At 49.2% G+C, this 27491-nt stretch overlaps 1 protein-coding gene across 1 annotated transcript in view; it reads left to right on the forward strand.

Moving 5' to 3' along the window:
* The window catches only part of LOC146808639 (uncharacterized), a 336504-nt gene that overhangs the window by 274670 nt on the left and 34343 nt on the right, over positions 1-27491 (forward strand). The window contains exon 6 of the mRNA XM_085623674.1: positions 1069-1254. Coding sequence (XP_085479800.1) covers positions 1069-1254 — 186 coding nt within the window. The remainder of the gene's footprint in view (positions 1-1068; positions 1255-27491) is intronic.

Consider the following 27491-nt stretch of genomic DNA (forward strand, 5'->3'; position numbering starts at 1 on the left):
TTTACAATCAAAGCGATCCTTCAGGACCTCACTTTGGCACACTCGTCATTTACAATCAAAGCGATCCTTCAGGACCTCGCTTTGGCGCACTCATCATTTACAACCAAAGCGATCCTTCAGGCCCTCACTTTGGCGCACTCGTCATTTACAATCCAAATGATCCTTGAGGACCTCACTTTTTGTCGCACTCGTCATTTACAATCCAAGCGATCCTTGAGGACCTCACTTTGGCGCACTTGTCATTTACAACCAAAGCGATCCTTCAGGATCTCACTTTGGCGCACTCGTCATTTACAACCAAAGCGATCCTTCAGGACCTCACTTTGGCACACTCGTCATTTACAACCAAAGCGATCCTTCAGGACCTCACTTTGGCACACTCGTCATTTACAACCAAAGCGATCCTTCAGGACCTCACTTTGGCACACCTGTCATTTTTCCTCAGCTTTGCTCAATTCCTTCTGTTGTGGAAGAACTGAGGTCAGTGTTCTGGGGTAGCACTTATATTGGCACCGAGCATGTTACTTCAGGCACAGATTTTGCCGCCCAGATTTTGCCGCCACGTGGAGCCGAATGACACCACCTACCGACACGCAAGGAGAATCCTAAAAAATAACCGGATCCAGTGTGACTCCTAGGGAATAGTCTAAGGTAAGGAATCTGTGACTAGATAGAGCTTCTAGCAGATAAGATGTACAGAAGGTGAGTAACTTGTTCTTCTCAAAGTTCTTGCTCTCATAACAAATGTCTTGATGTTCTCAATTCACTGGTTCTCAATTCTAGTGGAGGGTAGAGCTCAGATGCAGAAAGACGTTTTGCCAAGTTGGACATTTCCTCATAGATTCCAATGATGTCCGATGTGTGTCACTAGGTAAGTGAAACAAAGGCTTTTTCAGAAAGCACACTGAATTTGTCGAAAAGCACTGATTGGCTGGATTCCCTCTTAATGGCGATAGAACTGTAGTTGTGACCCTATTATTATATTTGTGGTGTGTTCTGATTTTGTGTTAAAGCTTTTCGTACATTGAGTCAATCACTTAAAAGCTGTTTGTGCTGCTTTTTAATCAGGGCTGAATACTTTCAAACCTAACACTGTCACGGTGCCAGAAGGAGAAATCTCACATGTCAACGTTAAGCTGGAGCTTGAGGAAACCTCAATTTTTGAAGCACACAGTAATCCACTTAATATTGGTAGTCAAGAATTTCAGAAGAGATGGTGGTCCGACGAGGAGGATGAGAGACAGGATTCTTCAGGTGAATAAGGAACTTTCTCTTCAATCTCTGGACAGGGTGTCAGCCTCATTTTCTCACTACCATCCCGTGTGTTGAATGAACTTCATCAGAACTATCCAACATGCCTCATGTCCTAATTATCCATCCCATGTGCCTCATATCTTTGCCTCCCTCCCATGTATCTCAAGCTTTCAACACCCCCCCATTGTTCTCATCTAATCACCACCACCTTTGCATGTGTCTCATGTCAATAGTGTCATCGCATGTGTCTCGTCATGAGTGCCATCGCATGAGTCTCATGTCATTGGTGCCATCGCATGGGTCTCATGTCAGTGCCATCGCATGTGTCTCATGTCATTAGTGCCATCGCATGTGTCTCGTCATTAGTGCCATCGCATGGGTCTCATGTCATTAGTGCCATCGCATGGGTCTCATGTCAGTGCCATCGGATGTGTCTCATGTCATTAGTGCCATCGCATGTGTCTCGTCATTAGTGCCATCGCATGTGTCTCGTCATTAGTGCCACTGCATGGGTCTCATGTCATTAGTGTCATCGCATGTGTCTCGTCATTAGTGCAATCGCATGGGTCTCAGGGCATTGGTGCCATCGCATGGGTCTCATGTCATTAGTGCCATCGCATGGGTCTCATGTCAGTGCCATCGCATGTGTCTCATGTCATTAGTGCCATCGCATGTGTCTCGTCATTAGTGCCATTGCATGGGTCTCATGTCATTAGTGTCATCGCATGTGTCTCGTCATTAGTGCCATCGCATGGGTCTCATGTCATTAGTGCCATCGCATGGGTCTCGTCATTAGTGCCATCACAGGTGTCTCATGTCATTAGTGCCATCTCATGGGTCTCATATCAATAGTGTCATCGCATGTGTCTCATGTCATTAGTGCCATCCCATAGGTCTCATGTCATTAGTGCCATTGCATGGGTCTCATGTCATTAGTGCCATTGCATGGGTCTCATGTCAGTGCCATCGCTTGTGTCTCATGTCATTAGTGCCATCGCATGGGTCTCATGTCATTAGTGCCATCGCATGTGTCTCGTCATTAGTGCCATCGCGTGAGTTTCATGTCATTAGTGTCATCGCATGGGTCTCATGTCATAAGTGCCATCGCATGTGTCTCGTCATTAGTGCCATCACATAAGTCTCATGTCATTAGTGCCATTGCATGGGTTTCATGTCATTAGTGCCATCGCATGTGTCTCGTCATTAGTGCCATCGCATGGGTCTCATGTCATTAGTGCCATTGCATGTGTCTCGTCATTAGTGCCTTCGCATGGGTCCATAGTATCATCATCGTGTGTTAATGTTAATGTTAAAACAACTTATCAAGCGCACAAATACCCATAGGTGTCTCGGCGCTAAGTGCTCCAGTAGGCAAGGGCATGGCCTAGATGAAAAAAAAACTACTAATTGAATTTAATAGTTTCCTAAATGACAATAAAGTAGGACTGGCTCCGGTCTGTGTACAGGCAGGTCGCTCCCGACGCCACACAGCTAGCTCCACCTGACTGTGCCTCCCCACCGCTGCTGCCGCGAGTTCTAGCCTCCTGTGGCTGCTCTTGTTCGCTTTTGTTTTATTTTTCACTGTAATTTGCCTGCTCTCTGGGCTTTTGTACTGCCTTCCTTTTTGCTGCATTTTGCTTTTCTCTCCATTTACTTTTGCTGCATTTTGCTTCTCTCCATTTACTATTTGGTCCCCTCTCTCCCCGTAACCCCCTGGTTCCAATTTTCCCACCGCTGTGTCCCCTGCGGCCCCACCCCCCTCGCTGGCCCATTCGCCATCCCACCCGCCTCCCAGCTGCCCCTCCCTCTCACTTCCTCTTCTTAATGGCGGCCGCTGCTCGGTGAGGAGAGCGACCCTTGACCCTCTGTACAGGCTGGTCGCTTCCCACACCGCACAGCTATCTCCACCTGTCTGTGCCGTGCCTCCCCATCGCTGCTTCCGCGAGTTCTAGCCTCCTGTGGCTGCTCTTGTTCGCTTTTGTTTTATTTTTCACTGTAATTCACCTGCTCTCTGGGCTTTTGTACTGCCTTCCTTTTTGCTGCATTTTGCTTTTCTCTCCATTTACCTTGCTGCATTTTGCTTCTCTCCATTTACTATTTGGTCCCCTCTCTCCCTGTAGCCCCCCTTGTTCCAATTTTCCCGTCCCTGCCCCCCTAGCTCGCCCATTCGCCTTCCCACCCGTCTCCCAGCTGCCCCTCCCTCCCACCTCCCCTTCTTAATGGCAGATGCTGTGTGTCCGTGCCGCCGGCGCACCTTAGGCAAGCCCGTCTGCGCCCGCACTGTGCCCAGCGCCAGACCCCCTGGCCCCCCGCGAGCGCCACAACACCAGACGCCGCTACAAAGCCAAACTCCTCCACTCACTCAACGCCGGCCGATCTACCACCAGCTTCCAGGCCACACCGAAGCGCACCCAACAAGGCAGGCCACAACCATCTCAGATGTATACTGCTCAACACCCGCTCCGTCCACAGACACGCCGTCGAACTCTGGGACCTGCTCGACTCATCGTCCCCGGACGTCGCTTTCCTGGCGGAGACCTGGATGAACACCTCATCAGCGCCCGACGTTGCCATAGCCATCCCGTATGGCTACAAGATAACCCGCAGGGACCGCACCAACGGTGCAGGAGGAGAAATCGCCATTGTCCACAGGAACACCCTCGACCAGCACCGAAGACACCCTCAGCACAGCCAAACACCTGCACTTCCAGATCTACACCAATCCCAACACCACCCTCAGAGGAACCCTCGTGTACAGACCCCCCCCCGGACCTCAGCCACAGTTCAGTGACTCCATCACAGACGTCGTCAGCTCACACGCCTTGGCCTCCACAGACTACATCCTCCTCGGAGACCTGAACTTCCACCTCGAGAACGCCAACGACAGCAACTCCATCACACTGTTGGACAACTTCGCTATAGGAGAGTAGGATATACACTTATGTTGCCCCCACTTTTTTTCTGATGTATACACTGGTTTCTGGCTATAGTCTGGCTGGGTCCCTGCTAATCAGGGCCCCAGTCTCACTGTTCTCTCTAAACGACTTGGTGTGCATATTAGATGCACTAGTGATTGGATACTGTGGTACCTTATGAGCCCCTAGTGCATTGGTACTTCACAGGCCTACCAGGGGCTGCAGCATGTATTATGCCACCCCTGGGAAGCAGACTCAAAGTGACACCACAGGCCTGCTACAGCAGCATGGGTGAGGTAGTGTTAGCACTCCTCACTGAGGTATAGGTTCCTATATCTCACCATACACACACATATAAACCTATCAGCCACCCCTATGGCAGGTCCTATCAATCCTGAGGGCAGGGTGCTTGGTTTACTATGTGAGGGGGTGCCACTGCCTGAGCAGGACCCCTCTGCAGCTACCAGAGTCTATTCTCTATGGCTGTTTGTGGATGCGGTTAAACCATATACTCTTAAGTGCATTATAAATGCTAGCTTTGGAATGACTGCATCAAAACATGTCGTGTTTGGTGTCAAACAACTTGGAATCATACCCCCACATCAGTTCTTGATGTGGGAGCATGATCCCACCCTTCCAGAGGCGACGACATGTACCCACTGTACTAAAACGACAGAAATCTGAAAGAGCACTGGCATCACAAAATGGATGCCACCAGCACAGACACTGGGCTGCCCTCCCGCTGCTGACTGCAACTCGCAGTGGAGGAAGCCCAACAATAGGCATCCTGTCACAGGGAGGTGTCACCACCTTCCAGACAGGATTTAGTGTATTGGAGCTGGGTGGGTGCACTTCTATAGTGCTTTGAAGTCCTGCACTGGGGAGCAGTAGGCTCCTCTGTGCATATGCCAGCTCAAACCGGTTCAGGGGCTACCTGTCCCTGCTCTGGCGCGAAACTGGAAAAAGGGAAGTGGGTGTAACCACCCCCTACCCTGACCCTCCTAGAGGAGTGGTCATAGAGCTAGTCCCTCCCCTATCTGCACTATAAGATAGCAAGCATTGCCATTGCAAAGCAGATAACCCTGGACGACGCTCTACAAAGAATAATCCTGGCCCTTCGACGTTGCACTACCTTTGAAAGACAGAAGAATCTCCCTTGGAGTCAAGGAGTGACTCCCCTGCTTGGCAGGCAACAAAAACCTTAATCAACGGTTGCAAACTTTCCCGCTCCCGCCGGAGTTCGAAGTCCCTGCTGCCCCGGAAGTGGATTTCCTGACTTCTCGACGGCCATTGTGAGTCCCCAGCAAAGCTGTGACGAGTGGACCCCACGAGTGACGAGAAACAGCAATACCCGGGGACCGTGCACAATTGTCGAGTGCAATCCCTTCTCGACGTTCTACAAACTTGTGCATTGGACCATTTGTGGCCCAATCCTCCAGCGGGTCTTGCAGCGAAAATCAGAGGCCTACCCCGTCCCGAGTGGGCTCCTGTGAAGCATTTCCTCAAGAGGCGTCTTCGCGATCACTTGCCCGCTGGCTTGTGGGTCCCCCGAAGACTTTCTTATCAACTAAAAGGGCTCCCCTGGTTGCGCCAGGCCTGCCCTCACTCACCCTCGCTGGGTGAGTCCCTCAGACCTTGCTGGTCTGCAACGCTGACAATCTTCACTTTCCACGAGACTTGCAGTTGCCAAGGCTTGTTGGCTCCAATCCGGTTGCCGACACCGCAGTCAGCTGCAGATGTCGTGGGACACTCCGAATCCAGCTGCTGGTCATAGTCGATCCTTCCTGGACCTCGTGAGCGAAGAGACAAAACACCATCGACGACCTGAAATCACCCGACATCCCTGGTCAGCCATCTTCCTGGCCACCGGTCACTGGCAAGTGACTTTGAACACTGTCTCCTCAATTTTCAGGTCACCTCCATCTTGAATCCACCCTTGGATTCCAACGGACACTTCTTCAGTCGACACAAACAGCAAGTCTTCTTTGGTCTCCATAGAAAACAGCGACGCGACCCGACACCAAAAGACACCTATGCACCTGGCTTCCCTGAGTGAGGTAACTCGTGCACTCCGGTGCCCTAGTGTGTGTTGGCCCTCGAAATACTTACCTTGTAAGTGGCTTGCTTGTAGGCTTCCTCGAAGTACCCTAGAACTACCCTAGAACTAATGAAACTGCGACTTGCTCCATTGTAATCAATAGAGAACCCGCACACTGCACGCGTCTTCCGTGGGCCTGTTACTTACCTGCTAACACTGCAGTAGTGAAGCCCCAGCGATTCCCCAGGCCATAGGCCTTGTCATTTTGCAAGTCGACATTGCTATACCATTTTTTTAGTATATGGTCTGGTACGCCCCTAGGGCTCCAGCCATTTTGTGCTTAACCTATTGTGAAACGTTGATATTTGAATGTGTTCCTGGCTTCTAATCTCATAAAGAGATTAGTAGAGTGTGTCTAATAATAAGCACATATATATTTGATATATATACCTGTGTGGTGTCCTTTCATTTGGTAATTCAAGAGATTCTAAGGCAAAACAAGCTGCTTTACATTCCTCAGAGACTTAGCCTGAAGGCTGCTCTCCACAGCTACTACTAGGATAGCTTTCTTTAAAAGGTTGTCTCAAACCTATCTACCATAAGAGTCAAATTGGACTGGTGCAAGGTGGCTACTATAACTAGTGACCAGCATAGGCCAGGCCAACTTCTCACACTCGCCAACCTCGGTCTCAAACAGCTCGTCACGACACCCACCCACTCTGCCGGACACACGCTCGACCCCATCTTCTCCGCCAGCAAACACATCACCTTCAGCCACACCGCCGAACTCCACTGGACCGGCCACCGCTGCATCCACTTATCCTTCGATTCCTCAAAGAGAACGACACCCTCGACTCATCCCAGTCCGGATTTTGCAGCAACCACAGCCCCGAAACCGCCCTCATCGCCGCCACCGACGACATCAGGATCCTGCTGGACAACGGCAAAACACCGGCCCTCTTCCTCCTAGGCCTCTCGGCCGCCTTCGACACCGTCTGCCACCACACCCTACGCACACGCCTCCACACCGCAGGGATCCGCGACAAGGCCCTGGCCTGGATCACCTCTTTCCTCACTGACAGAACCCAGAGAGTCCGCCTCCCTCAGTTCCGATCCGAAGCCACCAAAATCATCTGCAGCGTGCCCCAGGGATCATCCCTCAGCCCAACCCTCTTCAACGTCTACATGACAACACTCGCCAACATCGTCCGATCGCACAACCTCAACATCGTCTCATACGCCAATGACACGCAGCTGATCCTCTCCCTCACCAAACTCCCCGCCACCGCCAGAACCAACTTCCACAAAGGAATGAAGGCCGTCGCCGAATGGATGAAGAACAGTCGCCTGAAACTGAACTCGGACAAGACGGAGGTCCTCATCCTCGGATACACCCCCTCCACCTGGGACGACTCCTGGTGGCTGGCCTCGCTTGGAGCTGCACCAACACCCACCAACCACGCACGCAACCTGTGGTTCATCTTGGAGTCATCACTGTCAATGACCCAGCAAGTCAACGCAGTCTCCTCCTCCTGCTTCATCACCCTCCGCATGCTTCGCAAGATCTACAGATGGATCCCCACCGGAACCAGAGGGACGGTCACCCAGGCACTTGTCACCAGCAGGCTGGAATATGGCAACGCCCTCCATGCTGGAACCACGGCCAAACTTCAGAAGAGACTCCACGCATATAGAACGCCTCCGCACGCCTCATCCTCGACATCCCCCGCCACAGCCACATCACTGCCCACCTGAGGGACCTGCACTGGCTCACGTTCAAGCTCCTCACCCACACTCACAAAGCACTCCACGACGCCGGACCAGCATACCTCAACAAACAACTCACCTTCTACAGGAGACTTCTCAAGACCTGGTTGTTCGAGCAGTAGCAGCTCCCCCCTCAGCACCTTGAGACCCTCACGGGTGAGTAGTGCGCTCTACAAGTGATTGATTGATTGATTGGTCTGAGAAGGAAGGGAATTCCACAGCTTAGCAGTGACAACTACAAAGCTTCTGTCGCCCTAATTGGTTCTTGGGACGACAAGAATGTTGGCACCTGACGAACGCAGGGATCTGATGGGAGTGAATATCTGCAGTACATTCTTCAGAAATTCCGGCCCTATATTGTGAATCGCTTTATTGGCAATGCACAATGCTTTGAATTTTGTTCTGCTTCTTATAGGCAACCAATGAAGTTGTCTAACCACCTTGGAGAATTTAAATTTCGGAATGCCCGAAAGCATCCTGGCGGCTGCGTTCTGCACCAGCTGTAGCTTACTAAGAATCATTTCCTGTGCCTTAATCAATAAACTGTTACAGTAATCAACTTTGGACATAACCAAAGCGGATATTTTCTTTCTCCTGGCATCAATCGGAATGAAAGGGAAGAGTTTCTTCACCATTCTGAGAACATAGAAGCATGAAGAGGCCACTGCGTTAACATGACATTTAAAAGACAGCTTGTCATCTAGGATGACACCCAAGTTCTTGGCTTTAGTAATCGGGGTTGGGGGTGATTCCAATTTATCTGGCCTCCAGCCAGGAGACCAGACAGGGTATACATTTCCAAAGACCATAACCTCGGTCTTAGACAAGTTCAATTTAAGGCAGTGTCTTGACATCCAAGGGCTGATGGCCAACATACCATCATGGAAATGAACCGAAACAGTGTCCACGTTCTTGTGAACAGAGAGCCCTAATTGGATGTCTTCTGCATATTTATCACCTGTGGTAAATCGGTAACGTAAATGTTAAACAAAGTGGGGCTAATGGAAGACCCCTGCGGAACTCCACATGGGAGTGAAAAAACGGGGAAGTAAAAATCGCCCAAGCTGACTAATTGAGTACGTTTTGATAAGAAAGAAGTCAACAGGGATTTGGTGCGGTCTCCATATTATGGCCTTTTCTAAAACCGAATTGCGTTTCATCCAACAGCTTATTATCATAGATGTATTGGCCAATTCATCATTCATCATTTTCTCAGCAAGTTTAGCAGGCAACAGGAGACGCACAATTGGTCGGTAATTAGGTCTCGCAGACCTAGCGCATGCGCTCCTCGCTCTGCAATGATTATTGTCATCAGTACGCTTCGGAAGGGGACTTGAAGCCCCGCCCATCTTTTTGATTGGGTGGCGTCATCTTACATGGTGAACTCTGGGCTCCGATAGAAAACGAGGCTTCTTAGTCCCTCCTTGTTACCGCCCTGTCCCCTTTTCACCCCGTCCACCCGGACTGGATCGTTTACTTGCGGCTGTACACACTCTCCTTTAATTACTTAGGAAGCACTATGTTTTTTCATTCGCCTTTGACAAGGGCGGCTGCGTGTTCATTTTTGCATCGCCCTTTCACTTAAAGTGAAAGCGCGATGCAAATTTAAACAGGCTACTGCCTTTGTACAAATAGCCCCTCCATCATTGCGGGGGTGTAAGTATGTGGGGTGAGTGGGAGCCTGCGGGGACTATTCTGCAGGAAAAAAAACATATGCAAAATTATTCTGCTTTCATAGCTGATTTTTCTAAATAAGCAACATTTCCAAAAAGAGTGGGGCAAACGTCCCGTCGTAATCAATTTCATTTGCGAGTCTTTAATCGCTGAAGTTTCCAATGCATCCTTTTTCAGCTCCCCCCACCCCAGTGAGAGGAGGGGTTCACATGCACCGCCAGTACAGTGAGCAGGAGCTGCGTTTCGCAGGGCGCTGTCCTTGTGATAGATAGAGCAGCGCCACGAGGCTTGCAGCACGCAGCTGCGGTGACGCCACGCCAGGCTGCTCTGGTACTCGGCACTTCACTACACTTGTAGTCGCCCTGTGAGTTCCTGCATTGGCTGTACTGGGATGTGCAACAGCGGGGTTAACATACTTGGAAAGCGTGCATGCTCCAGAGGCGGGGGTTTTACACCAGCCCAGGACTGTTCTTTTTCACATGTTGCGAAATGCACATAACCGCCGACCCTCAAGGAGCAGCATCAGGTTTGGTACAGAATGAAGTGTCAACAAAGATAGCGGGTCTGAGTGAAGTGAATGGAATGGGATTGAGTGTTGAGGTCAGTGAGAGCTGTCTAACATTAGAGATAGCTCTGCTGTCTAAGGCTTTAGTGCTGTGGATAGCTTTGATGTTCCCTCAGCTCTGAGAGATTGTTAATCTAACACATCTGAGGCCGGATCAAGTGTCCTCTGTGCAGCCTGGACTGACTCCTCCCTCTGAGCCTACAAACTAGCTGCAGTCTAAATCCTTACTGCGATATGATTGGCACGGGCCGTTGGAATTATGCAGCAAGAAAAGGCAAAATATGCTGCATTTTTATAGATTGACCTCATTATTTAAATATTTATACACACTAACACCACTGTCTGGGCAAAGGTTTCGCCTCATTCGTACCAGTGCAACGCTCCGTTGCAACAATAAGAAACAGAAATGTTGCGAAGGGCCCCCGCTGCACCCTCTCTGGAGCTCCCGCATTTGACATTCTTTTCATCCTTTTGAGCTTGAAACATTTTTTATTGTTAAAACCTGCAGATGATGGATCACGTGGCGATGCCCGTCAGCTCCGCCGTCTCAAGCATCACTGGCACTGGGTCCCCCCCTGTGGATGTTTCTAGAATCGAACCATTGAGCGCGAGGCTGAAACCTGAAGGAAAGCGCCGCTGTACGTGCTTCTGAATCTGAGCGCTTTACTAACGAGGACGTGACATATTGAGAGACAGCTCTTCTATCTCATCCCTTACTTGAGTTCCCAGTGGTTTAGCACTGCTGTCTCAGGGCCTAGCGAGAGCTCTCTACCCTGACGCTTAACTCCACATACCAAGCTTCCTGCAAGGGACAGCTGTGTGTGGAATCATAAAATACATGTAACCTGTGGGGTAGCTGTGCTGTCCCAACTGTTGACGACAGCTTTGGCGCCTCTGATACAACTCTAATGTCTCAAACATTAGTGAGAGTGACCTAGCGCAGTCTCAGTAGCTCTGATGTCTTAATCATGAAGGAACATTCATCTAGGCCTCGAAGAGAGCTGTGCAGATAGAGAAGGAACGTTCATCTAGGCCTCGAAGAGAGCTGTGCAGTCAGAGCAGGAACATTCATCTAGGCCTCGAAGAGAGCTGTGCAGCCAGAGAAGGAACATTCATCTAGGCCTCGAAGAGAGCTGTGCAGCCAGAGAAGGAACATTCATCTAGGCCTCAAAGAGAGCTATGCAGCCAGAGAAGGAACATTCATCTAGGCCTCGAAGAGAGCTGTGCAGCCAGAGAAGGAACATTCATCTAGGCCTCGAAGAAAGCTGTGCAGCCAGAGAAGGAGCGTTCATCCAGGCCTCGGAGAGAGCTGTGCAGCCAGAGGCTGTGCAGCCAGAAAAGGAACGTTCATCTAGGCATCGAAGAGAGCTGTGCAGCCAGAGAAGGAGTGTTCATCCAGGCCTCGAAGAGAGCTGTGCAGCCAGAGAAGGAGCATTCATCCAGGCCTCGAAGAGAGCTGTGCAGCCAGAGAAGGAGCATTCATCTAGGCCTCGAAGAGAGCTGTGCAGCCAGAGAAGGAGCATTCATCTAGGCCTCGAAGAGAGCTGTACAGCCAGAGAAGGAACATTTATCTAGGCCTCGAAGAGAGCTGTGCAGCCTGAGAAGGAACATTCATCTAGGCCTCGAAGAGAGCTGTGCAGCCAGAGAAGGAACATCCATCTAGGCCTCAAAGAGAGCTATGCAGCCAGAGAAGGAACATTCATCTAGGCCTCGAAGAGAGCTGTGCAGCCAGAGAAGGAACATTCATCTAGGCCTCGAAGAGAGCTGTGCAGCCAGAGAAGGAACATTCATCTAGGCCTCGAAGAAAGCTGTGCAGCCAGAGAAGGAGCGTTCATCCAGGCCTCGGAGAGAGTTGTGCAGCCAGAGGCTGTGCAGCCAGAAAAGGAACGTTCATCTAGGCATCGAAGAGAGCTGTGCAGCCAGAGAAGGAGCGTTCATCCAGGCCTCGAAGAGAGCTGTGCAGCCAGAGAAGGAGCATTCATCCAGGCCTCGAAGAGAGCTGTGCAGCCAGAGAAGCAGCATTCATCTAGGCCTCGAAGAAAGCTGTGCAGCCAGAGAAGGAGCATTCATCTAGGCCTCGAAGAGAGCTGTGCAGCCAGAGAAGGAGCATTCATCTAGGCCTCGAAGAGAGCTGTGCAGCCAGAGAAGGAGCATTCATCCAGGCCTCGAAGAGAGCTGTGCAGCCAAAGAAGGAACATTCATCTAGGCCTCGAAGAGTGCTGTGGAGCCTGAGAAGGAACATTCATCTAGGCCTCGAAGAGAGCTGTGCAGCCAGAGAAGGAGCATTCATCTAGGCCTCGAAGAGAGCTGTGCAGCCAGACAAGGAGCGTTCATCCAGGCCTCGAAGAGAGTTGTGCAGCCAGAGAAGGAACATTCATCTAGGCCTCAAAGAGAGCTGTGCAGCCTGAGAAGGAACATTCATCTAGGCCTCGAAGAGAGCTGTGCAGCCAGAGAAGGAACATTCATCTAGGCCTCGAAGAGAGCTGTGCAGCCTGAGGTCTTTGCTGACGCAGACACTCATGAGAGTCGCGACGCATTCATCGTAGCTCTGCTGACTGTCGTCCTACCCACACGCGAGTGTAAATGAAGTACAGCTCTGCTCTCTCAGGGGTTAGGGATGTCTAGGGATCCTGAGCGACAGCTCTTCTGTCTTGGCAGTCACAGAGTGCATTCTAACCTCCGGGGTAGCCCCAGTGTTTCAGGCCTTCCAGAAGCGTGTCACCTAAGGGACGGCTGTGTTATCACAATTGTGTGTATGCTGAGAGACAGCTCTGCTATTATAACGCTCCTACACAAAACCCACACCTGTAGAATGCTGCACAAATTGTAAATGAGACGTAATTAGACACAGTTGTTGCAAAGGCTCATAAACCAGTGGGAGTCCGCTCACGTGGTTAAAGACATTGCCATTTTCAATCCTAATAGCTCTAATTCAAACACACGCGAGACCTATTGCATTTCCAATGCTTGTTATTGGTGTCCGCTGGGTCCAAGTTAGTTTTTTTTAGCAATGTGAGAATAGAGGCCTTTTTCGATTGGGAGGGGTAGATGCCTGAGCTGAACATAGAGTTAAAGATATTTGCCAGGTAAATACCTATAAGGTCCGGAATCAGTTTCAGAACAGGAGGAGGACACAGATCACTCAGTGAGCTGGATTTAGCAATACTTACCAGATCAGTTATCTGTTCCGCAGAAACCGGCACAAATTCCCTAAAGGAAAAGCTATCTAATACCTCTCTGTTCAGGTCCAATCGACTCATAAAAGCAACAGGGGCATTAAAATGTGATTCACTTTACCCTGAAAGCTTAGGGCTATGGAGTCACAAAATGCTTGAGTTGCTACATTAACATGGCTACTCGAAGGCGCCGCCAGATTGGACACCACCCGAAACAATTGTGTTGCATGTCATTGCCTTCCCCAGGTCCCCATAGTCACCATCCACTTGTGTCTTATGTTATCAACACTGTCCCCTGTGTCGCATGGCGTCACCCATCCCGTATATCACAACTTACAAACTCCCCATGTGTCTCATCACCGCCATGTCTCATCTATCACCACCCCATGTGTCTCATCACCACCTCGTCTCATCTACCACCACGTCTCATCTGTCACCACCCCATGTGTCTCATCACCACCACGTCTCATCTATCACCACCCCATGTGTTTCATCACCACCACTTCTCATCTATCACCACCCAATGTGTCTCATCACCACCACGTCTCATCTATCACCAACCCATGTGTGTCATCACCACCACGTTTCATCTAGCACAACCTTATGTGTCTCATCACCACCATGTCTCATCTATCACCACCCCATGTATCTTATCATCCACCACGTCTCATCTATCACCACGCCATGTGTCTTATCACCACCATGTCTCATCACCACCATCCCATGTGTCGCATCACCACTACGTCTCATCTGTCACCACCCCCATGTGTCTCATCACCACCACATCTCATCTAGCACCACCCCATGTGTCTCATCATCCACCATGTCTCATCTATCACCACCCCATGTGTCTTATCACCACCATGTCAAATTTCTCACCACCATGTCTCATCTATCACCACCCCGTGTCTCATCACCACCACGTCTCATCTGTCATCACCCCATGTGTCTCATCACCACCACGTCTCATCTATCACCTATCACCACCCATGTGTCTCATCACCACCACATCTCATCTATCACCACCCCATGTGTCTCATCACAAACACATCTCATCTATCACCACCCCATGTGTCTCATCACAAACACATCTCATCTGTCACCACCCCATGTGTCTCATCACCACCACATCTCATCTATCACCACCCCATGTGTCTCATCACCACCTTGTCTCATCCATCACCACCCAATGTGTCTCATCACCACCACGTCTGATCTAGCACCACCCCATGTGTCTCATCACCACCACGTGTCATCTGTCACCACCCCCGTTGTCTCATCTCCACCACGTCTCACCACCACCACCCCATGTGTCTCATCACCACCACGTTTCATCTATCACCACCCCATGTGTCTCATCAGCACCACGTCTCATCTATCACCACCCATGTGTCTCATCACCACCACATCTCATCTATCACCACCCCATGTGTCTCATCACCACCACGTTTCATCTATCACCACCCCATGTGTCTCATCACCACCACGTCTCATCTATCACCACCCATGTGTCTCATCACCACCACATCTCATCTATCACCAGCCCATGTGACACATCACAACCATGTCTCATCTATCACCACCCTATGTGTCTCATCACTGCCACATCTCATCTGTCACCACCCCATGTGTCTCATCACCACCACGTCTCATCTATCACCACCCCATGTGTCTCATCACCACCTTGTCTCATCCATCACCACCCCATGTGTCTTATTACCACCAAGTCTCATCTATCACCACCTCAGGTGTTTTATCCCCCACCACGTCTCATCTATCACCACCCCATGTGTCTCATCACCACCACGTCTCATCTATCACCACCCATGTGTCTCATCACCACCACATCTCATCTATCACCACCCCATGTGTCTCATCACCACCACGTTTCATCTATCACCACCCCATGTGTCTCATCACCACCACGTCTCATCTATCACCACCCCATGTATCTCATCACCACCACGTTTCATCTATCACCATCCCATGTGTCTCATCACCACCTTGTCTCATCCATCACCACCCAATGTGTCTTATTACCACCAAGTCTCATCTATCACCACCTCATGTGTTTTATCCCCCACCACGTCTCATCTATCACCACCCCATGTGTCTCATCACCACCACGTCTCATCTATCACCACCCATGTGTCTCATCACCACCACATCTCATCTATCACCACCCCATGTGTCTCATCACCACCACGTTTCATCTATCACCACCCCATGTGTCTCATCACCACCACGTCTCATCTATCACCACCCCATGTATCTCATCACCACCACGTTTCATCTATCACCATCCCATGTGTCTCATCACCACCACGTCTCATCTCTTACCCCTCCATGTGTCTCATCACCACCATGTCTCATCTATCATCACCCCATGTGTCTCATCACCACCACATCATGTGTCTCATCACCGCCACGTCTCATCTATCACCACCCCATATGTCTCATTACCACCACATCCATCTATCAGCACCCCATGTGTCTCATCACCACTGCGTCTCATCTCTCACCACCCCAATGTGTCTCATCACCACCTCGTCTCATCTATCACAACCCCATGTGTCTCATCACCGCCATGTCTCATCTATCACCACCCCATGTGTCTCATCACCACCTCGTCTCATCTACCACCACGTCTCATCTGTCACCACCCCATGTGTCTCATCACCACCACGTCTCATTTATCACCACCCCATGTGTCTCATCCCCACCCGTCTCATCTGTTACCACCCTATGTTTCTCATCAACACCACGTCTCATCTATCACCACCCCATGTGCCTCATCCCCACCACGTCTCATCTGTCACCACCCCATGTTTCTCATCAACACCACGACTCATCAATCACCACCCCATGTGCCTCATCAACACCACGTCACATCTATCACCACCCCATGTGTCTCATCACCACCATGTCTCATTTATCACCACCCCATGTGTCTCATCCCCACCCGTCTCATCTATCACCACCCCATGTGCTCATCCCCACCACGTCTCATCTATCACCACCCTATGTTTCTCATTACCACCACGTCTCATCTATCACCACCCCCATGTGTCTCATCACCACCACGTCTCATCTATCACCACCCCATGTGTCTCATCACCACCACATTTCATCTAACACCACCCGATGTGTCTCATCACTGCCATGTCTCATCTCTCACCACCCCCATGTGTCTCATCACCACCACGTCTCATCTAGCACCACCCCATGTGTCTCATCCCCACCACATCTCATCTAACACCACCCGATGTGTCTCATCACTGCCATGTCTCATCTCTCACCACCCCCATGTGTCTCATCAACACCACATCTCATCTGTCACCACCCCATGTGTCTCATCACCACCATGTCTCATCTATCACCTATCACCACCCCATGTGTCTCATCACCACCACATGTGTCTCATCACCACCACGTCTCATCTATCACCACTGTCAGGAACCTGGTGAGTGCCCTTACCATTGGGCAGTGTTATCCCAAGAAACGTAGAGTGGTAATTAAACCGGCTACTGTAAATTATTGGGTTAATGTTAACCCGGTGAAAAAGACCCTTTCAAGATGGCCGCCGCGTTGCCCGCGAAGCATCAGAGGCCCCAGAAGAGACGTTCTAGTCTTGAAGGCGCTTCGGAATGAAGCGGCTCGCGAGCGCGCTCAACGGCGCACTTCAATTTGAATCTGAGGTAGAGAAGTTCGAATTCGAAGCGCGCTTCCTTTCAAGTAATTCAGTGGAAGCGGCGCTTATTCAAAGACATTATTTCTCAGAGGGAATTCTTTCCCATTCAAGGGTTTAGTATTCTAGTGTCCAATCCTTAGTTGGGATATTAATAATTCGTTTCTTCAGAGACCAGTTGTTCCAGCCTTCCAGGAGTTCCAAGAGTACAGCGTTGGTGAGCCCAAGAATCTTCATAGTCAAGTAAGCCAAGAATTTGCTCTGCTACAGCGCTAAGGAGACTGCAACTTTGGAGTAGCGCGTTAACCATTGCACCCTACCTTCCTAGCGTTCTTCCCTTCTCCTTTCCTTCCTCTCTATCCTTCCTTGATCCTTCTTGCGCGTACTTCCCTGAAGCCATTTACCTTCACTAATTCAACGAGAACTGTTCCAGATTTCAGAGAAGAGAGACTTATGTGAAACTTCAATTTATTAGACAAATATTCCGAACTTTTATGAGAAAACCTAAGTGATAGGTCGAGCTACCAGTAAGGAAGCTCCAGTTCCAGAACAGTAGGAACTAGAAGACCTCATTACAGAAGAGGAGCCTACACTCTAGCAATACCTGGTAGGACAGTTAAGAAATGTTAGATATGTAATGAGCTGAACTGTTGTGTGTACTTGAATGCTTATTTCCCCTTATGTGCATTAGAATCCCCGAAGACAGGAAAACAGAAGACCAGGGATTTCAGGACCAGCTCGAGTGTCTTTCTCTTCTCTGTCCAACTCCCCTTTCCCCCTGCTTAGAGCAGCTGCTAAACGCAGTGTGTTCTGAGAGGAAGGAATTGGGAATAAGCATCTTCTGCCTCTGTGGAGAATCAACGGCCTTGACAGATTGAAGTGCCCACGATTTCACTCCACCCAGGCAGAATGGCAGAGGGTTTTAGTTTGAAGGCGTTAGGGGACATGTTAGAGAGAATTCAGCGGGATGTGGGACACCTTAGCGCAGAGAATAAGAGTCTTAAACAAGAAATGGTAGCTTCACGACAGGAAACAATGATGCTATCCCAAAGAGTTAGTGAGATGATGCCTTCAGGCTCTCCTCCTTCTGTAGCAGATTTAAAGGGGTCCTTGCCAGAAACTAACCCTCGAACAGTGGCCCAAGTTGTTCATTCAGTTTCACCCCTTATTCCTTTAGCACCACCTGAAAGGTTTAGTGGGGATCCTCAAAAGGCCCAATTGTTCCTCACGCAATGTTCCCTTCATTTCATGTGTCGCTCAACCCTATTTCCAGATGCTCAATCCCGAGTGGCTTTCATTTTGTCTTACCTTAGTGGGGATGCCGCCAATTGGGCTATGCCTCTGGTTTCCCGAGATGATCCTTTTTTATATGATTTTGAACGCTTCAAGACAGAGTTTCTTCGTATCTTTGACAGGAGAAGAATTTCCCAGGCCACTGACAATGAACTTTTGGAACTGCGTCAAGGATCCAAAGATCTCCTCACGTACTTAACGCAATTCAACAAATTGTTAATGGAAACTAATTGGCCACCAGAGAAGAGGGCTGCACTGTTTTATAGAGGCTTACGGGATGAGATAAAGGATACACTTGCACAAATTCCAAACCGACCTACAGATTTTACAGAATTAGTAGACTTAGTGTTAGAAATCGACTTTCGCTGTACGGAGAGAAAAGGAGAAAGGAAGTCTAGAGATATCAAATGGAATTTTTCACGTTTTGACAGACCTAGAGTTGAAGGGAGTAAAACTAATGGATCCACATCAGAGAGTGAACCAATGCAGATAGGAACAGTGAGGGGTCCCTTAAGTAAAGAGGAAAAGGAGTCGAGGAGAGCAAAGAAGTTATGTATGTACTGTGGAGCTGCAGGACATTTTGTGAAAGAGTGCCCAAAGAGACCTAAACCTGTTGTGTCGGGAAACTCTCAAAACCATCTGTAGGAGGAGCCGCTCAGATGGCGAAATGTGAAGAGAAGGTTCCAGAATCTCATTGCATAATGAACACCCTTCAAACTCAAGCACCGCATTTGATCTTACAGATGACGTTGAAGTTCCGTGAACAAGAAATCACAGGAGTAGCCATCATGATTGATTCCGGAGCTACGGGGAACTTCTGTGACATCAAGTATGCGAAGAGGATGGGAATCCAAGCGAGGTTAAAGGAAAAGAAGGAGTTGGTTCGAGCTGTAGATGGGACCAATCTTTCATCGGGTCCCATCACCCATCACACTGAGTTGTTAGAATTGGTCCAATCAAATGGACATCGAGAACATCTTCAGTTTAACTTGATTGATGCCCCACAGTTTCAGATCATTCTGGGTATCCCGTGGCTCACCACACACAACCCGACAATTGACTGGGAGAATCGGACTGTTGAGATGACTTCTGTGTTTTGTGCCGAACATTGTTTCTCCTCAGATGAAGAGAATCTAGAACCTTCCACAGCCACCTTGTTGTCTTACACAGGAGATCCCATTGGGGTGGTCGAGTCCATACTTGTTCCGGAGGAATACAAGGAATTTGGAGATGTGTTCAGTGAATGTGAAGCGGAACGATTGCCCCCCCATCGCTCTTACGATTGTGCCATTGACCTTGAACCTGGGGCCGTTTTGCCCTGCAGTCGGATTTATGCATTAACGGAGGCCGAGAACTTGTATTTGAAAGATTATTTGGATCGTTACTTAGCTAACGGGTTCATTAGACCATCCCAGTCTCCGGTCTCCTCACCATTGTTTTTCATTCCAAAGAAAGAAGGGTCTTTGAGGACTTGCATCGATTATCGAGCCATCAACAGAGCAACGATTAAAAACCGCTATCCGTTACCTTTGATTTCCGTCCTTTTGGATCAGATCAAAGAGGCTCAGATATTCACGAAACTAGATCTACGGGGAGCTTACCATCTTATTCGAATGAAGGAGGGTCACGAGTGGAAGACAGCCTTCAGAACCAAGTACGGGCTCTTCGAATATCAGGTGATGCCCTTCGGGCTGTGCAATGCTCCCGCAGCCTTTCAACATTTTATTAATGATGCCATGGGAGATTTGTTGGATAAGGTAGCGGTGATCTATTTGGATGACATTTTGATTTTTTCTAAGACTCCACAAGAACATGTGAGGCATGTGAAGTTGGTCCTCGAAAGACTTCGACAACATCAGCTCTATGTGAAACTAGAGAAGTGTGCGTTCAGTGTTCGCACTGTTGAGTTTTTGGGGTTTGTACTGTCACCAGACGGAATTACCATGGACACCAGGAAGGTGCAGGCTGTGGTCGAATGGCCATCTCCCACAGATGTCAAGGAGGTCCAGCGATTTTTGGGGTTTGCCAACTTCTATCGTCGATTCATTCAAGGTTTTTCTCAAAAGATTCTCCCCATCACAAAATTGTTAAAAAAGGGAGAAAAATTTCAATGGACAGAAGAGGCGGAACAGGCCTTTGTCTATCTCAAGACCAGTTTTACATCGGCCCCAATTCTCCTTCATGCAGATCCTTCTGAACCTTTCTTTGTAGAAGCGGATGCCTCCGACCAAGCCATAGGTGGAATCCTGTCTCAGAGACACCGATCTACGGGACAACTACATCCAGTAGCTTTCAGGTCTAGAAAGTTGAATGCAGCAGAGCAGAATTACACTATTGCGGAGAAAGAGCTGCTGGCTGTAAAGGATGCTTTTGTGGAATGGAGGCATTATTTATTAGGAGCCCAGCATAAGGTCACAGTTTTCACCGATCATAAAAACCTTCAGTTTTTGAAATCAGCCAGAACCTTGACTCCTCGTCAACTACGCTGGTCCCTTTACTTTGCCGATTTTGATTTTGTGATTACTTATCGCCCAGGCAGTAAGAATGGCAAGGCGGACGCTCTGTCTCGAATTCAAACAGAGGCCTCAGAACATCCAGTGGAATCACGCCCAATTATTCCTGAATCCAAGATTGTATGCACTCTTAGTTTCACGAACTATAAGGAAGAAATTGGAAGACAAATGACTACAGAGGAAATGTCCGAATGGGCAGATCAAGAAACAGACCGAAAGATTGTCAACTCCTTGCCTTACCATCGAGGTGCGTTATATTTGCCAGCCAAAGCAATCCAAGAACAAGCCTTGAAAGACTGTCATGATCAACCATTAGCAGGGCATAAAGGCATGGCCAAGACACTTGACTTAGTCCAGCGATACTTCTGGTGGCCGAATATGAAGGCTCATGTGAAACGCTATGTGGAATCCTGTCACATCTGTGCTCGAGGGAAAACCAGTAGGCAAGCGCCCCAAGGATTTTTACAACCCCTACCTACTCCCACAGAACCCTGGCACACAGTCACATTAGATTTAATCGTAGACCTTCCAGTGAGTAGGGGGTATGATACCGTTTTAGTAGTAGTGGACACCTTTACTAAAATGAGTCACTTCATTCCTATAAAAGGGGTTCCCACAGCTAGAGAAATAGCCAAACTTTTCAGTGAACACATAGTTAAGATTCATGGGGTGCCTAAGATCTTGATTTCTGACAGGGGTCCTCAGTTTGTCTCTCGATTCTGGAAGGCTTTCATGCTGGGATTAGGGACAGAAGTCAGGCATTCTACCAGTTATCATCCCGAGACTGATGGTCAAACGGAACGAGTCAATCAAGAATTGGAACAATACCTACGCCTGTTCCTTTTGGCTCGGGATGGTGAGTGGTCAGACCTGCTGTGGATGGCAGAATTCGCGCACAACAATGCGAAGAATGTCTCCACTGGATTTACTCCATTTTACCTCAATTTTGGAAGACATCCAAATCCCTTCAGTTGTAGAGAAGAGTTTGGGGTCCCGGCCGCAGATCAGTATTTGAAAGAACTATCCCGAGCTCACAAATCTGCAGAGTCTAATATTCTAAAGGCTAAGGAGAGTTATAAGCGACAAGCAGATAAACACAGAAAGAAGGCCCCTCAGTATCAGGTAGGAGATTCAGTGTGGTTATCCTCTCGACACCTGCGATTGAAGGGGAATAGAAAATTTCAACCACGGTATATTGGTCCCTTCCCTATAGAACAGGTGTTAGGGCCAGTGACAGTTAAGCTAAAATTGCCTTCACAATTAAAGATTCACCGTGTATTTCATGTTTCCCTCCTTAAGCCAGCAGTCCCCTATCTTCGCAAGGGTACCCCTCCCCCTGCAGTGAGAATCAAAGGACACACTGAGTATGAAGTCAAAGAAATCTTAGACTCAAGAAGGATTCGAGGGAAACTATATTACTTGGTGGACTGGAAGGGGTATGGACCTGAAGAGAGATCTTGGGAACCGGCCTTAAATGTGCATGCTTCCCACTTAATTCAACGCTTTCATTTGCAAAATCCTCTCAAACCTAGACCGATGAATCGGTCATTGAGAGGGGGTACTGTCAGGAACCTGGTGAGTGCCCTTACCATTGGGCAGTGTTATCCCAAGAAACGTAGAGTGGTAATTAAACCGGCTACTGTAAATTATTGGGTTAATGTTAACCCGGTGAAAAAGACCCTTTCAAGATGGCCGCCGCGTTGCCCGCGAAGCATCAGAGGCCCCAGAAGAGACGTTCTAGTCTTGAAGGCGCTTCGGAATGAAGCGGCTCGCGAGCGCGCTCAACGGCGCACTTCAATTTGAATCTGAGGTAGAGAAGTTCGAATTCGAAGCGCGCTTCCTTTCAAGTAATTCAGTGGAAGCGGCGCTTATTCAAAGACATTATTTCTCAGAGGGAATTCTTTCCCATTCAAGGGTTTAGTATTCTAGTGTCCAATCCTTAGTTGGGATATTAATAATTCGTTTCTTCAGAGACCAGTTGTTCCAGCCTTCCAGGAGTTCCAAGAGTACAGCGTTGGTGAGCCCAAGAATCTTCATAGTCAAGTAAGCCAAGAATTTGCTCTGCTACAGCGCTAAGGAGACTGCAACTTTGGAGTAGCGCGTTAACCATTGCACCCTACCTTCCTAGCGTTCTTCCCTTCTCCTTTCCTTCCTCTCTATCCTTCCTTGATCCTTTTTGCGCGTACTTCCCTGAAGCCATTTACCTTCACTAATTCAACGAGAACTGTTCCAGATTTCAGAGAAGAGAGACTTATGTGAAACTTCAATTTATTAGACAAATATTCCGAACTTTTATGAGAAAACCTAAGTGATAGGTCGAGCTACCAGTAAGGAAGCTCCAGTTCCAGAACAGTAGGAACTAAAAGACCTCATTACAGAAGAGGAGCCTACACTCTAGCAATACCTGGTAGGACAGTTAAGAAATGTTAGATATGTAATGAGCTGAACTGTTGTGTGTACTTGAATGCTTATTTCCCCTTATGTGCATTAGAATCCCCGAAGACAGGAAAACAGAAGACCAGGGATTTCAGGACCAGCTCGAGTGTCTTTCTCTTCTCTGTCCAACTCCCCTTTCCCCCTGCTTAGAGCAGCTGCTAAACGCAGTGTGTTCTGAGAGGAAGGAATTGGGAATAAGCATCTTCTGCCTCTGTGGAGAATCAACGGCCTTGACAACCACCCCATGTGTCTCATCACGGCCACATCTCATCTGTGACCACCCCATGTGTCTCATCACCACCATTTCTCATCTATCACCACCCCATGTGTTTCATAGCCGCCACGTCTCATCTATCACCACCCCATGTGTTTCATCACCACCACTTCTCATCTATCACCACCCAATGTGTCTCATCACCACCACGTCTCATCTATCACCAACCCATGTGTGTCATCACCACCACGTTTCATCTAGCACAACCTTATGTGTCTCATCACCACCATGTCTCATCTATCACCACCCCATGTATCTTATCATCCACCACGTCTCATCTATCACCACGCCATGTGTCTTATCACCACCATGTCTCATCACCACCATCCCATGTGTCGCATCACCACTACGTCTCATCTGTCACCACCCCCATGTGTCTCATCACCACCACGTCTCATCTAGCACCACCCCATGTGTCTCATCATCCACCATGTCTCATCTATCACCACCCCATGTGTCTTATCACCACCATGTCAAATTTCTCACCACCATGTCTCATCTATCACCACCCCGTGTCTCATCACCACCACGTCTCATCTGTCATCACCCCATGTGTCTCATCACCACCACGTCTCATCTATCACCTATCACCACCCATGTGTCTCATCACCACCACATCTCATCTATCACCACCCCATGTGTCTCATCACAAACACATCTCATCTATCACCACCCCATGTGTCTCATCACAAACACATCTCATCTGTCACCACCCCATGTGTCTCATCACCACCACATCTCATCTATCAACACCCCATGTGTCTCATCACCACCTTGTCTCATCCATCACCACCCAATGTGTCTCATCACCACCACGTCTGATCTAGCACCACCCCATGTGTCTCATCACCACCACGTGTCATCTGTCACCACCCCCGTTGTCTCATCTCCACCACGTCTCACCACCACCACCCCATGTGTCTCATCACCACCACGTTTCATCTATCACCACCCCATGTGTCTCATCAGCACCACGTCTCATCTATCACCACCCATGTGTCTCATCACCACCACATCTCATCTATCACCACCCCATGTGTCTCATCACCACCACGTTTCATCTATCACCACCCCATGTGTCTCATCACCACCACGTCTCATCTATCACCACCCATGTGTCTCATCACCACCACATCTCATCTATCACCAGCCCATGTGACACATCACAACCATGTCTCATCTATCACCACCCTATGTGTCTCATCACTGCCACATCTCATCTGTCACCACCCCATGTGTCTCATCACCACCACGTCTCATCTATCACCACCCCATGTGTCTCATCACCACCTTGTCTCATCCATCACCACCCCATGAGTCTTATTACCACCAAGTCTCATCTATCACCACCTCAGGTGTTTTATCCCCCACCACGTCTCATCTATCACCACCCCATGTGTCTCATCACCACCACGTCTCATCTATCACCACCCATGTGTCTCATCACCACCACATCTCATCTATCACCACCCCATGTGTCTCATCACCACCACGTTTCATCTATCACCACCCCATGTGTCTCATCACCACCACGTCTCATCTATCACCACCCCATGTATCTCATCACCACCACGTTTCATCTATCACCATCCCATGTGTCTCATCACCACCTTGTCTCATCCATCACCACCCAATGTGTCTTATTACCACCAAGTCTCATCTATCACCACCTCATGTGTTTTATCCCCCACCACGTCTCATCTATCACCACCCCATGTGTCTCATCACCACCACGTCTCATCTATCACCACCCATGTGTCTCATCACCACCACATCTCATCGATCACCACCCCATGTGTCTCATCACCACCACGTTTCATCTATCACCACCCCATGTGTCTCATCACCACCACGTCTCATCTATCACCACCCCATGTATCTCATCACCACCACGTTTCATCTATCACCATCCCATGTGTCTCATCACCACCACGTCTCATCTCTTACCCCTCCATGTGTCTCATCACCACCATGTCTCATCTATCATCACCCCATGTGTCTCATCACCACCACATCATGTGTCTCATCACCGCCACGTCTCATCTATCACCACCCCATATGTCTCATTACCACCACATCCATCTATCAGCACCCCATGTGTCTCATCACCACTGCGTCTCATCTCTCACCACCCCAATGTGTCTCATCACCACCTCGTCTCATCTATCACAACCCCATGTGTCTCATCACCACCACGTCTCATCTATCACCACCCCATGTATCTCATCACCACCACGTTTCATCTATCACCATCCCATGTGTCTCATCACCACCACGTCTCATCTCTTACCCCTCCATGTGTCTCATCACCACCATGTCTCATCTATCATCACCCCATGTGTCTCATCACCACCACATCATGTGTCTCATCACCGCCACGTCTCATCTATCACCACCCCATATGTCTCATTACCACCACATCCATCTATCAGCACCCCATGTGTCTCATCACCACTGCGTCTCATCTCTCACCACCCCAATGTGTCTCATCACCACCTCGTCTCATCTATCACAACCCCATGTGTCTCATCACCACCAGTCTCATCTATCACCACCCCATGTGTCTCATCACCACCACGTCTCATCTATCACCTCCCCATGCATCTCATCACCACCACGTCTTATCTATTACCACCCCATGTGATTTATCATCCACCATGTCTCATCTATCACCTCCCCATGCGTCTCATCACCAGCACGTCTAATCTATCACCACCCCATGTGTCTCATCACCACCACGTCTCATCTGTCACCACCCTCATGTGTCTCATCACCTCCACCCCATGTCTTATCACCACCACCCCATGTGTCTCATCACCACCACGTCTCATCTGTCACCACCCTCATGTGTCTCATCACCACCACGTGTCTCATCACCACCACATCTCATCTGTCACCACCCCATGCCCATGTGTCTCATTACTGCCACATCTCAACTGTCACCACCCCCATGTGTCTCATCACCACCACGTCTCATTTACCACCTCCCCATGTGTTTCATCACCACCATGTCTCATATATCACCACCCCCATGCGTCTCATCACCACTACGTCTCAACTGTCACCACCCCATGTGTCTCATCACCTCCACCCCATGTGTCTCATTACCTCCACCCCATGTGTCTCATTACCACCACCCCATGTGTCTCATCACCACCACCCCATGTGTCTCATCACCACCGCGTCTCATCTGTCACCACCATGTGTCTCATCACCACAACATCTCATCTGTCACCACCCCATGTGTCTCATCACCTCCACCCCATGTGTCTCATCACCACCACCCCATGTGTCTCATCACCACCGTGTCTCATCTGTCACCACCATGTGTCTCATCACCACCACGTCTCATCTATCACCACCCCCATTTGTCTCATCACCACCGCGTGTCTCATCACCACCACGTCTCATCTGTCACCACCCCATGTGTCTCATCACCACCATATCTCATCTATCACCTCGTCATGTGTCTCATTACCACCAGGTCTCATCTATCACTACCCCATGTGTCTCATCAACACCATGTCTCATCTATCACCATCCCATGTGTCTCATCACCACCACATTTCATCTGTCACCACCCCCATGTCTCTCATCACCACCACGTCTCATCTCTCACCACCCCCACGTGTCTCATCACCACCACATCTCATCTGTCACCACCCCATGTGTCTCATCACCACCATGTCTCATCTCTCACCACCCCATGTGTCTCACCACCCCCATGTGTCTCATCACCACCACGTCTCATCAATCACCACCCCACGTGTCTCATCCACACCACATCTCATCTAGCCCCACCCCATGTGTCTCATCACCACCACATCTCATCTGTCACCACCCCCATGCGTTTCATCACCACCACGTGTTATCTGTCACCACCCCTATTTATCTCACC

This window comes from Triturus cristatus, chromosome 8 (assembly GCF_964204655.1).
Source record: "Triturus cristatus chromosome 8, aTriCri1.1, whole genome shotgun sequence".
NCBI lineage: Eukaryota > Metazoa > Chordata > Amphibia > Caudata > Salamandridae > Triturus > Triturus cristatus.